We start from the raw sequence: 12,973 nt of genomic DNA on the forward strand, positions 1-12,973 counted from the left end.
CAGCCCGCCCCGGCTGACGGGGCGCGGGAGGCGGCGGACGGGCCTTGGCCGGGGTGGGCTCGGCCTCCGCCAGGAGCGGAGCGCTTGTACCCGCCGGGCGCGGCTTCACCGCGGGCCTGCTCCGGGGACGGCTCCCACCTTCGCGAACGCGTTTCCTCCCGGTGCCCGGAGAGCGGGTCCCCGCGGCGGCTGTCCATCCCGCTTGGAACCAGGAGGGCGGGAGAGCAGGTGGCCGGCTCGTCAGCCTCAAACAGAGTTTTGTTACGCTAACCCTGAGGAATTTTGTGCATTTTCAAGCTGAAGAGGAGTAATCTGAAGTAAGAGAGTCTTAGAAGATGTGTAGCAGCTATGCCTGTTAACTGAAATTACAAGGCATAGTGATAAACCCCGGTATTTGTGAACTCCATATAGTTGTAAGTGAATGCCCACGGTACTACTGTTGATAAAAATCATCAAAATCAACCGTTGTAAAGCAAAGCAAGTATTTGCCTCACATTTCATGGCACTTTGCTTATTTGTACTCCTTTCTTGTGTAGTCCTTTAATATATAAGCCTGCAAATACTGCCTATATTATAGCAGTCCCAACTGAAAACACATACAATGACATATTTAAGGAGTACTTTAATGAAAAGGGGGTTTTTTAAATCAGTTTGAACTGTTAGCAATTCTTCAGTAGAGGGGTAGCTCAGGCAATGAGACCTACACGTACAAACTCATGGGAAAACGCTCTCTTGGAGGAGAACCTTATATTTAGCAACATAAACTCAATTTCACAATGTTATTTATTAGCATTCCTGCTCTATTCTCAGCTATGTTAATGCAACTCCTCAACAGCTCAGTAGAAAAAAGTAAAGATTTTTTTTTTTTTTGATTTTCATCGGCGCAACAAAGCACTACTCGGTTTTAGGACACTGCAATGTATGAAAGTTAAAAAGGGCTTTCAGAACAGCAGCGAACAAAAGTTAGCCAATAAAATAAGCAGAATGTTTCTATGCTTTGTATATCAGTCTGGCTTTTCTTTGGCTTTAAACAGTGGTTTGTTGGGTTTTTTTCCCCTCAATGGTGATAACTAACTTTATATTCTCAGTGAACTCAGCTCTCCACTATGTTTATCAATCTCCCTGTAAAAACCGGGGCAATATCCTTGCAATTCTAAAATGGAAAGAGACTAACACTGCTCACTTAAATTTTTTGCTAATCCTTTACTGTTTTATCTTCTCTAGAAGACCAATTTCCTATGTATTATTATTATGCAGACAAGGAATGCCATGTCTACACAAGACAGTTTATCAACCTAAGTATCAACTTGCCTGATCACTCTTATTCCAGAAAAGGATAGCTTCATTTAATTTAAACCCTTTTCACACCAAGCAAATTAGAAATACATACTGTTATGGAGTTATACTGGGATAGTTTTGCTGATGAATTTCTTCTTGTTGACAAATCCTAATTGCTTCTAGGATTTTAAGCATGCATATCATATTTTTCATTACACATAGCGTGTTCAGTCAACAAACCCATCACATAGAAGATTTTCTCTATGTTCTTCCTCAGCATTCAGGCCATCTGACTTGTAACACTTCTTAAGCCTGTGCTATTCGTAATTTTCAAGCAGTCCGAAGTTTCAGCTATTCTTGAGATGCAGCTGTTGTCTTATCCTCACAGCGTATTTCTCATAAATAAATGCTGAACCTCTGTGCAGGCTTTTTTATCCTATTACAGGGCAAGAAGACACCATGGTGTCCCTATAACAAGCCTTCCACTCTGTCCTAACACAAACTAAAAACAGCCTGAAAGTACTTAGCTCAAGGAAGAATTGCTTAAAGGTCAATTCAAGCTAACCCTTCCGTAGCTAATACAACTGAAGATATAGCTTACAGTGTGAGTAATATTGCACTTTCAGTGAAACCAAACTGAGGTAAAGGATCTACCTCGTGCTAGTGAGAGGATTTAATGCACCCAATATAGCTGCCTACCTTGTAAGTGCGGAAAACCCTTGTGGGGATATTTTACTTTCATTCCATCTTGGCAATGCTGTATGTTGCAGTCTGTACACGGAACTGCAAGTACAAGTTTCTAGCCATCAGCCAGCTGGTTTGCACAGGAATTAGATGTCGCAGCAAAAAAACTTAGTCTATTTTGTATAAATACTGAGGTTTTTACACAGGAACTGGAATTACTGCCGCAACACCTGCAAGACACCTACCCGTTTTATAAAGTCCAGCCACCTGCGTCCTGTACAGTCAGAAAAACAGACGAGGCACCTTTTAACAGGGACTACTTTATAGGAGAGACAAACCATCCGGCCACCGCGGAGGAAGGAACACGACAACTGACAGCAGCCCCAGAACGCACGGCAGGAAAAGACGGGGACGGGGACGGGGACGGGGACGGGGAGGCCACGCCCCGCGCCTGCGCACTGCCCCAACCCGGGAACAATTTGACGCTCCACCCGGGTGCGGGAGAAGGAAAGGGGTGGTGGCGAGCGGCGCTTGCGCTGTGTGGCGAAACGCGCACCTTTTTCGCGGCGCTCGTTGAGGTGCTTGGCGTTCCTTCGAGCGGTGGGCGACAGCGCGCGAAGATGCTGCGCGCCGGGCTGGGAAGAAGGAGCTGCCGTTGCGGCGGCGGGCTGTGGAGGAGCCCCTGTCCCGCAGCTGCCGGCGGCAGCGCCTCGCCGCGCTGCCCCAGAGCCCTGAGCGCCGCCTCCGCCTCGCCTAGCAACGGCGGCGGGGCGCGGAGCGGAGGCGCTCCCCCGGCAGGTAGCCGCGCCGCGCCCTCCTCGTCAGCCTCCCCTTCCCTCCCTCCTCCTCTCCCTCACGTCGTTGGGCCCCTCTGTCCGTTAAATCCCGCTGGGGCTCTGAGGCAGTGCTACACGCGCGCGAGCGGCTCGGGCAGGGGTCGTTTCGCTGGGGAGGTGGGGGCGGGACGTTAAACACCTGAGGGAGGCTTCTGCCGCCGCCTCCTTGCAGCGCTGCGGTCCGGCCCCGTGGCCTCCTATGAGGAGGAGAACGGGGCTGCACCCTGCCGGCAGCCAGGTGCTGAGCTCGCTACCAGCCCTGCCGTCCCCCTTCCCCGGCACCGCGGGGCCTGTGGCGCCGGGGCGAGATCGGGAGGCTGTTGGTGGGTGGCGAACGGGATCGCCTCGCGGCCGCGCTTGTAGCCAACGCGGCCGCTTGCGTAGCCTTGGTCCGCTGCTCTGCTCCCTGCTGGGCTGCGACGTTTTGCTGAGTGTAACTGCAACTGGACTTTGCACAGCGGCTGTGCCGCACTGCCGGTAGCTCTGGTTCGCGTGTGGCAGGGAGCGGGTCAGCTCTCCGGGCAGCTTCAGCTAATGGCGGGGGGCGGGGGTGGGGGGAAAGTGCCTGCTGTCTGTCCAGTTCTAGGCCTGATTTTTCAAACGTTGCAAAACTCTAACTTCATACAGTTGTTTGTTTGTTTTTTAATGAAGAAAAATAAAACCAAGCTGCAACAAAGTCATTTTCCTCTGGCTTTCAGGTTTCTCTGTTTTTTAATAATACAGGAGAATACTAACAGTTGTGTTGATTGCATTAGAATCAGAAGTTTGGAGTTCTGGTTCCCAAGATGAACATACCAAGTGCGTCCCTGGTTGGAGTGTACCTATTGATAGTGAATTAACCCACGGTAGTGATGGACTTGATCATAACTTTCTGCATGTATCAATGAAAAAATATTGATTGTGGATACAATAGAGTTAAGGAGTGCTGTCCTCTGGAATTGGATGTAATTGGAATGGAATCTATTTATTTACTGTTAATTTGCATTGGTGCAAAAATATTAAATGCACTAATTTGGCTCTATTCTCAGTGCCCTCTTCTGTCACTTACAAGTATAAAGAAAAGCTTTTTTGGGAATATGACATGAAAATTAATTTCTGTTCTATAGAATCTCTCTGTCGGTTGCTTGCTCATATTGTAATGTTCAGCCAACCTTAGGACAACCTACTGAGCTTAACTAAAGAGTTTAAATCATACTGAGAGTGAGTGGATCTGTTTATTCTTCATCAAAGTTATTTATAAAAAATACATATGACTGTCTAATTTACAGTAAATTCAAGCATCATGGGAATAAAGAGTTTACAAATAGGGTATAGTTAGAGCTGGGAGAGTGGATTTTTCTTTCAGTCATCAAGTTACTGGAATAGTTAAAAGCAAAAATACAAGAGAAGATGTGAGTTTGCGTTTTAGAGAATTTAGACTATTGAGCCAGAATTCCAACAAAAAACACTCTGTGGGAAAAGTTTAACTTTGGGTATGTGCCTGATAGGAAGCTAGTGAGAAAAAGGGGGAAAAAAAATAAAAAAAGCAAGGATATGCTTCTGGTCAATACTTGTTAATTATGATCTCTTCTGTTTGTTTGTGGTGTGGTTTTGTTTCTTTTTGTTCTTGCAATAAGGCGTTGGTAGCACTCTGGTACTCAGGATCAGCGTACCAGAACTGCTGTTTCTCTGATAATCAAAAGACTTTCTATTATAATTGTTTCAGCAAATTAGTGTCTTGCTGGAATGCAAATCTAGGTGCTATATATTTTCTTTTGTGAATATCTGTGCTCTTCTGGTTTGAAGAGACTAACAGGTCTATTTTTTTTTTCTCAGATTTTCAAAAGCAAGCTTTCGATCTCTCCTCTTTCTTGCATTTCATCATTGTGGACATCAGCGTTATTTATTGGCATTAAAAAAAATTCACAATGGTCTGTTTGTCTCTGAAACAACAATTGTACTCTCCTGTTCTGTTCCAACTATAGAAAAGTCCTAATCCCTGAATGGAGTGTTAGATGTTACCATAATGTGAGTGATATGATAATTAGTAAGGAATCATCAGTCTTAGTTATGCATAAATGCATATTTACAGTCTAATCTTAACACTTTATAGGCTTCTTTGAGAAATAGCTTTATGGATTCCTGCAACTCGGTTAGCCACAGGTAGAGAACCTGTTGGCTCTGAAATGTTGTTGTTGTTCTGGTAGTGTATCTGTGAGAAATTAAGTGATGCTAAATGCTGGCTTGGGAGGAGAATAAGTGAAGCATTAAGAGAGTGCAGCTTTAAAAGGTGTGGAAAGACTAGAGGAAGATGAGCCCTTTTTGTTAACTAAAATGATATATTTTTTTTTAGGGAGCTGTGCTCTTCAGTAAAGCTGTTTACATATTTTCTGTAAACACAGAGTAATGCCATTGTGAAGCAAGGATGCACTCAGTTCCTTAACAGACAAGCATATGTATAAGTGTTTGCTCAACTAGAGCCAACTTGATAAAATTGAGGTTACGCTGGAGGATCTGTGGTGTTTACCTGGCACTAGCACAAGTATTTTCCAACACCTGGAACTTTCACTGAGGTGTGCAGAATTGAAGAGAGGTAGCAACCTGAGTTTTCCTAAAGGCTTTGAAATGTGTGAAATACATGGCCACTCCTAGATAAGCACATTTTCAACATGCTGCTTGGTCTGCATATTGTATTAAAAACCAAAACCCGTTAAACTCAAGTCCCTCTAGAGTGATTGGTAATAATTGAGGAAAATGTCTTGAGAGTGAAGAATGGGATGCAAGTGTTCTCATTGAGAGCAGTACAGTGAATGGAAACATTTTAGCAGAAGCCTTGAATTCCTAATGCTGCTTCATATCTCTGTAGCTCTTTTATTATATGTCTCTCTCTATATCTGTCTCCTTCTTACCATACATACAGTAAGGTAGGAGAGAGAGTTATGGGGGTGACTGAAGGGTGGCTCAGGTCTGATGGAGGGAGTGTGGAGCAGGTGACACAGGCATTCACTGCTGCATGACTCGGGAGATGCACCACACAGCTCTGCAAGCTTTGAGGGATTGTGGTTCTTTTCTCCTTCCTGTTCTGTAAAGAAGTCTATGCTTGAATTGATTGGGTTTTTTGTGTTTGTTTTTTTTTTTTCCCATGTTTTACATCTTTGTCTTAACTGGACAAACACCAAAAAGAGATGCTTACCACAAGTTAGTATTTGTGTAATTTTTGTGATGTTATTGGCAGGTGCTTTTTTTTTGTGTGTGTGTGTGTGGTATAAGACCACTTTCCAAATAGTAATGAAATTACTGTCCACATGGAGTGGTGAAGTGTTTGCATCCCCAGCCTGCAATTAAAGACACTGAGTTAACAGAAGATCACCCAAGGTCACCCAAGAGATAGTTGGCAAATCTGCGGTCTAGACTATGAGATTGCTTGCTCTGTCTGGGACGCTTATTGCCACTGCTGTTGCTTCTTAGAGCTAGTCAGGTTGGAAAGGGTGAGGGAAAGGAGGAAAGCATTGTGATTTCCTGGTGGTTATCTTGCATGTGCAACTGCCATTGAAAATTAAAGGTAGAATGAGTATTTCCTTGGTTCATATATTCTGTCCTCAGTTTTGTAACCTCTTTTTTGAAATGCAGATATTCTTTTATCATGTGTGATGCAAGTACATAGGTCTACCTATGGCAGGGTCAAAGTCAGGTCAAAACCCTTTGTGAGGATACTGTGCTTCACATTGGTCTGCTACCCATTAGTTTTAGTTTGTGTCATTCTGATGTTGCTTGCTATGCTTTTATTGCATCTTTCTTCAGTCTTTAAAAGCTATATGAGTGTTTGTGGAAGGCACATATAAAAATATCTCTAAAAAGTAGCTTTATTGTAGAGTTGCTAGGTGTTTAGAATAGGTTCTGCAATGCTAACTGTAAGGTTTTCCAGCTTTGAAAGGCTTTACTAATGTGATGTACTCTAATAACCTACCTGTGCAGAAAGCTTTATGTCCTTTATTTGGGGAGGGAGATGGGAGAGGATGATGGGAGAGTGTTGCAGACTACCAATGAGAAACATATCTTAAAAAAAAAAAAAATTCAAGAGTAAGTTACTGTTTTCTGTTTCTTGTCAGGTGCTAGTAATGTAAAGCCATTGGATGGTGTGAAAATTCTTGATTTAACAAGGTTTGTGTTTTGTCTGTAATTTGGAACAGTCTGTCTAGATGCAAATATTCTGATAGGAAAAACTAAGAAAACAATCTTTTTTTAATATTACAGGGTGCTTGCAGGGCCCTTTGCCACAATGAATTTAGGAGATCTAGGGGCTGAAGTTATCAAAGTGGAAAGACCAGGTAAGATTTTTATTTATCTATTTTAGATGTAATAAGAATGTGAGGTAGTTTAACAAATAGTTGTTTATGTATTTTAAGTAATACATGACTGAGAATACAAGATTGAAAACTTTTGAAAATATTTAGTGATATGTGTGTGATATGTGTGTGATGTTTATTTGGTGATGGTGTGGTTTTGGTGACAGTGTGTGTATGGTATTGCGCTAAGAAATAATTAATTTTGTAGCTATTTGTATATTTTTTTGCGCCAGCAGTTTTCAAGTTTTGGGAATGTTTTACATCCTCCTACTATTTCTGTTGTAGTAGAGTACTAGTAGGTTGCCACTACAAATTGCATGGCATTCGGTTCTTTTTTAGAAATATTCCCTGCATTTGGCTTTCATTTTTATGCATCATTATGCATTTGAGGCATGTAATTATGCCTCACATTATGTCATGTATTTTTTTCTTCTTAAAGTTTCCATGTTTTAAGTTTCTCTCTTTTGATGGTATTAGTTTTGAAAAGAGCTGGTGAAAATAATTACACACTTGAGATACTAAAATATATTACATTCCCTATATTTTATTTTAAATAGGAAATATTGAATGTTTGAACATTTAAAAAAACATTGAATGTCTAACAAGTTTTGTCATATGAACCTATGGATTATCCTTAATCACCCACCATTATTTCAAAAGTTTTCACTTCTGTGACAGGGCAGAAGCTGCATCAATTTTGTACTATCACATGAGATTGACGGTGGTATTATTCCAAGTACCTAGGTAGTAGGAATGGAGCAATGTCAGTTACTTTGGAGATTTGCATTCCAGCTCTTAGTTTTGTTTTGTGATTGAAGGAGATGGGCAGCCTGAGAATTCTGAATTTCAAACATTTTAGAATGTGAGTAATCGGCTCTTTCTGTGAGAGGATGTCTACTTTCACAGGAGTATTAATCCATAAAGGATAGTAGCCACACTAGTGTCCTATGTGGAAAGTATTACTGAAATGTTTTGTTTTGAATGGCTTGAAGTGGTAATATACAGAAGGGAGACTTTTTTCTTTTTTTCCCCAAGCTTCCTGCTTGAACCAAAATAGTTCTTTGAGATGCTAAACAGTACAAATGTTGATGAGTAATTTATATGTTTGTATAACTTCTACCACAGTTGATCTTAAATGGCTGTAGACTTTGTATTACCATAGTGTATAGCATAATTATGACAGTGGCTATATTGTGTAAGACCAAAGGTCCTTCAGCTTGTTTCTGTATCTATGCTAGTATCAAAGAGTCTTCTGTGTTGCCTCACTAGGGAAAGTTTTAACTCATGTGAAGTTAACAAGTAGATAAAGTCTAGATACTGAAATAAATATAGGAATGTGCATGCTTGCTAGCACTCGGGATGATGATTATATCTGAATTTAAATTTAGCTTTAATTGTAATTAAAATAGATTGCCAGTCTTCGTGACATTTAAGAAAGGTTTAAAATTGGAAATTAAGCATAAATGATACAGTGACATCAGTGTCTGCAGCAGCTTTAATGCCATCTTGCCTTTTTGTAAGGCAGGAGCATTTCTGGAAGGGCTGGAAGTGGGGGATTGCACCAGCTATAGCAAGTGCTGCTTTTTGTTGGTGTTCCTGCAGCATGCAGCTTAACAAGTTGTTGCTGACCAGTGGTATCTTGACATTGTGTCCAGAGTGTTTCAGGAATAGCTTATTGACCATGTGCGTTGTGTGACTTGGTGCAGGGCAAGAGCTTCTACTAAATTCTTCTGGATTGCCTAAAAGAATGGCATTGTAGCTCTGCTTTAAGTTAAAAAACAAACCCCCCCCCCCCCCCCCCCCAAACCCCAAAACCAACCCCAAACAAACAAACCCAAAACAACCCCAAAAAACAACCCACAAACAAAAACAACCAAAAAACCTGCAAATACATTGGTGGTGTGTGGCTGTATATTAAAATTTTAAAGTCTAAAAGTAACCCCAGCACTAGCAAACACTTAGCTTAATCATGTTCACTTTTAGGTGTTTTTTGACATGAATATCCTAAAGTATATATATAATATATATATAGTATAGTATATATAGTATATATATATATGTATACTAATTTTTGTCCTGCCTGCTAGATGAAGCTTTAAATATGACGGAAGAAAACTTTTATTCTTTTTATTTGTTGGCAGTGTGATATTGGACAACTACGAAAATGTGATGGTATTTCTTTCAGGAGCTGGTGATGATACAAGAGCCTGGGGCCCACCTTTTGCTGGAACAGAAAGTGTTTATTTTCTCAGCGTCAATAGAAATAAGAAGGTAAATGGAGTGCAGTATTGAACATTAGCCTATGTTTTCTGTAATTACAGCGGAAGACATAACACTTCTTTGTTTGATTCTTAACATATATAATGAACAATAGTTACACTGGCCTTAAGTTATGATGAATAAATTTCAGGAGAAAAACAAAGAGCTCTTTTGAACAAGAATGGCTGCAAACCTCTGGTATGGTGCTATGGTCAGCTGAAGCAAATTCCAAAAGCAGGAGTGGTTCTGCCAGTCCTCAGTTGCTGGCGCAAATTGACTGAAAATGAACCATGCTGAAAGTAAGGGTTATTTTATTTGAAGGATCAGTTTTTTCAAGTGCATCAACTCAGCTGACCTGCATCAGCTGGCAGCTGGAGCTGGAGGAGAGCAGGCATCATACCACAGTTAGGCTGGCTAAAGGTAGCTTGTGAAAATTCAGGATTAAGATGAAGTTTCATGACATGCCTGAGCTGTTTAATGGTTTGTTGCCATTGAAACAAGTGTTTCTGGTGTCCCCATGTGTACTTGGAGTAGTAAGTGCTGTACAAACATACTGTGAACAGATGGCAGTGCAGCTCCCAGCTGCACATCTGTCAGACTTGTTTTGGTGCTTGTCTGATCCATTGGTGAGACAGTTCAGCTTGCTTTACCAGCAGAAATTTTTTTGCAGGGGGAGGTGGGGTGTGTGTTAAAATTTACTTATTTGATTTATCTGTAGTGTGAAACTTGACTGTTGGTTATGTTTAGAAGAGGCTGATAATCACCAGAAGGACTTTCACATAAATTACTGTTGTATTTTTTTTTTATCCCCAGAGTATAGCTATCAACATGAAGGATTCAAAAGGAGCAAAGCTAATCAGAGAGGTAGGTTTTGATAGCATGCAAACTGTACTTATTTTGTATTGTTTTGATCCTGAGTAATAAAGAATAAACGCTGCATTTCAAGTATTAATTTGATATCTGATAATTAAAAATATGTGTATGTGCAGTAAATTTGTTAAATTACAGTGTAAGCCTCTGTACTCTGTGTTTTTGGACTCAATGTTCAGTGTAATTTCTAATGATTTTACATAAATTTATATGAAAATGTCATCAGAAGCTTCAAATTAAATATTGTGAGGAAAAGGGTAACAGCCTCGTGCTTTCCTTTTACTGTTGCTGTATTTGATCTTGCTGTAATACTTCATTAGAAAGATTCAAGCTGGACTCATCTGATGAAGTCAGTGAGCAGTTTACAAAGAGGAGATACTGGGCTCCAGTATTTGCAGGTTTTTGAATGTTACAGTATATTCATGACTTCAGTTGCTGTGCATCTTTCTGAGAAATACTGTCCTGTAGATCAAACTTAATATTTGTTTATTTTTTCAGTATTTGAGTTCAGAATGTAAGGGTCTTTTAAGGGTGATCTATTTTTCCATTGAAAAATTAATAAAAACATCATATTTCACATTCTCTGGACCCTGTGCTTTGTCATCCGTTTTTTATTTATTGAGAAACATAAGACCAGCTACTTGCTAGTGCTGTGTTTTTAGCCCTGCAGTACTAACATCTAGGAAGGTGAGCTGGCTTCTGTTACTGTTTGTTTCAGTATCAGTTCCAGTCACTTTTTCACAGTGAGACTGTATGTGTCCTGGAATAAATGGAATTTGGTAGTATTTTTTTTGGGAATATTGCATGAAATGGAAATAGATTAAGTTGTCTGATACTTTTGACCTTTTTCTTCCCTGTCAGCTATGTAAAAGACACTTCATATGGAAATCTTTGGAACTTATAAGCCAAGGATTCAGCAGTGCCTTTTCTCTTTGCAGAACAGAACCATTTATTGTTGATTTGTTTTGAAGCCATATGTTTATCTTCTAAAGGTTTTGGAAACAGACACTGTCATTTGGAATAATTTTGCATGGTATAACACAGATGTGTCTTTGGATAAACTAGTCACATTCTAAATAACGGCTATAAATTGTTCCTCTCACATAAGACTAGCTTGTTATTTAACCTTTAAAAATGGTGAAAGAAAAACTACTCTATGCAAAATGTCCACTGATTCCACATGTGTGGGCTGGACCTGTTTTGAAGAGTTAAAGGCAGCTGGGCCTATGAGTCAGGATGAGCTGGAGAAAAGATGGCTTCAGCATAAGCTTTGTATGTGACTTGCCACTGTTTGTGGTTAGGAAGTTCCTATTTTCTCATCTTGGTATTTGTGCAGGAAGATTACTGCTTGATTCTGGTTTTAAATGTATAACTTTCTGCTTGCAATATGGAGAACCTTTTTATGGTCTGTGGAGTTGAATGGCTGGTGACTTAAGAATTTGCAATATAACCTTTGTGCTTGAGGCTCAGGTGCCTGGTTGCATTCAAATCCCACATAATTTTTAAATCAAAGCAACAACTTTCTTCTCCCTCATTTGTCATGCAAGAGCAGCATCCTCTCTGTCAGCTCAGGGCTGGGCTTCCCACCCTTTTCCTACTGGTAAGATCTCTTGTACACTGTAATGTAGAGCTATCATGATGCTGAAGATAGGATAGCTGGCAGTAAGAGTACTTAGATCTACAGACAAATGGTTCCTGCTGGCAGCAATATTAATTTTTCCCTTAGCTTGATGTCACTGAACTAGTCAAGCAGGTATAAGAATTACTTCCTAAGATGTGATGTTATGGAATTTCCAGTAGGAGAACTAACCCTGTGAAATATTTACCACACTAGCTGTGGAAGTGAGGAGATCTCCTGTGACAAAGTAATTTCTTATAGTTACTATCCTTTATTAAAGTTGCTTTCATAACCAGTACAGCTTTCTGTTCCTTAAATCAATGACATCCCTATCTGTGATATAGCAACATTGTGGACTGGAGTGATGAAGCATTATTGAAGTGTGACTCTACTTGTGGAGTTATCATTCTGCTTGATTTAGAGTGATAGTTTTTGGAAGTATTTGGTCTTGCCATTCCATTATTGCATCTCAGATGGAGCCAGAATATAACTTTCTCTGTTTGGAGTTTTGTCAAAAAGAATATGTAAAGGGAAGTTATCTATAACAGGCTTTTGTTTTCAGTTGTCTCCTGGTAACATCAGGACAGATGTGTATAGAATTGAGCGTTGTTCAGCGATGTATTTGTTACTATGAAAAGTAGTGTTCATGTCTATAAAGTAATTGATGGCAAGAAGAAATTCAAGTTTGTGACACTGGTTACTCATACATAAATATGAATTGTGTCCTGAGCCCAAGCCCTACAAATAAAAGTAATAAGGTTATAATTTTTTTTATTAAGAAAGGTAGCATGGTTAGGATAAATTTTGTTTCCCCCGCTCGTAAATTCCATGTAGGTAGAAGAGGGCAAATCTCAGAATCTAGAATCATATTAAAAACAAAGGAGTAGAGAGTCTTCAGGTATATGACAAAAGCACAGCTGTGATAATTCAGTCAGTAGTATCAAGTGAGCTGAAGAAATCTGTTAGTCAGGAGTCCTGGCTGCTTTTCTTCCTTTGGCACAGCACTACAAAATACTTGTCCAAGGGTCTGCTCTTTCATAATTACATGATTACATGATTCCCACAAAATTATTCTTTGGTCTCTTATGTTTCTTTACTCTGTG

General features: G+C 40.4%; 1 protein-coding gene across 4 annotated transcripts in view; it reads left to right on the plus strand.

The window, feature by feature from the left end:
- Window positions 1-2,443: 2,443 nt before the first annotated feature.
- The window catches only part of SUGCT (succinyl-CoA:glutarate-CoA transferase), a 336,948-nt gene continuing 326,418 nt past the window's right edge, over window positions 2,444-12,973 (plus strand). For 2 of the 4 annotated variants that reach the window (XR_012774277.1, XR_012774278.1), the window contains exons 1-5: window positions 2,444-2,760; window positions 6,887-6,938; window positions 7,032-7,105; window positions 9,309-9,394; window positions 10,196-10,246. Coding sequence is in view for 2 of the 4 variants with exons in the window: in XM_075493575.1 (XP_075349690.1) it covers window positions 2,583-2,760; window positions 6,887-6,938; window positions 7,032-7,105; window positions 9,309-9,394; window positions 10,196-10,246 (441 nt within the window). In the remaining 2 variants the exon portion in view is untranslated. Of the gene's footprint in view, window positions 2,761-4,739; window positions 4,806-6,886; window positions 6,939-7,031; window positions 7,106-9,308; window positions 9,395-10,195; window positions 10,247-12,973 lie in introns of those variants that run through there. The other 2 variants (XM_075493575.1, XM_075493576.1) reach the window with 2 other exon arrangements.

Source organism: Mycteria americana, chromosome 2, assembly GCF_035582795.1.
Source record: "Mycteria americana isolate JAX WOST 10 ecotype Jacksonville Zoo and Gardens chromosome 2, USCA_MyAme_1.0, whole genome shotgun sequence".
Taxonomy (NCBI): domain Eukaryota; kingdom Metazoa; phylum Chordata; class Aves; order Ciconiiformes; family Ciconiidae; genus Mycteria; species Mycteria americana.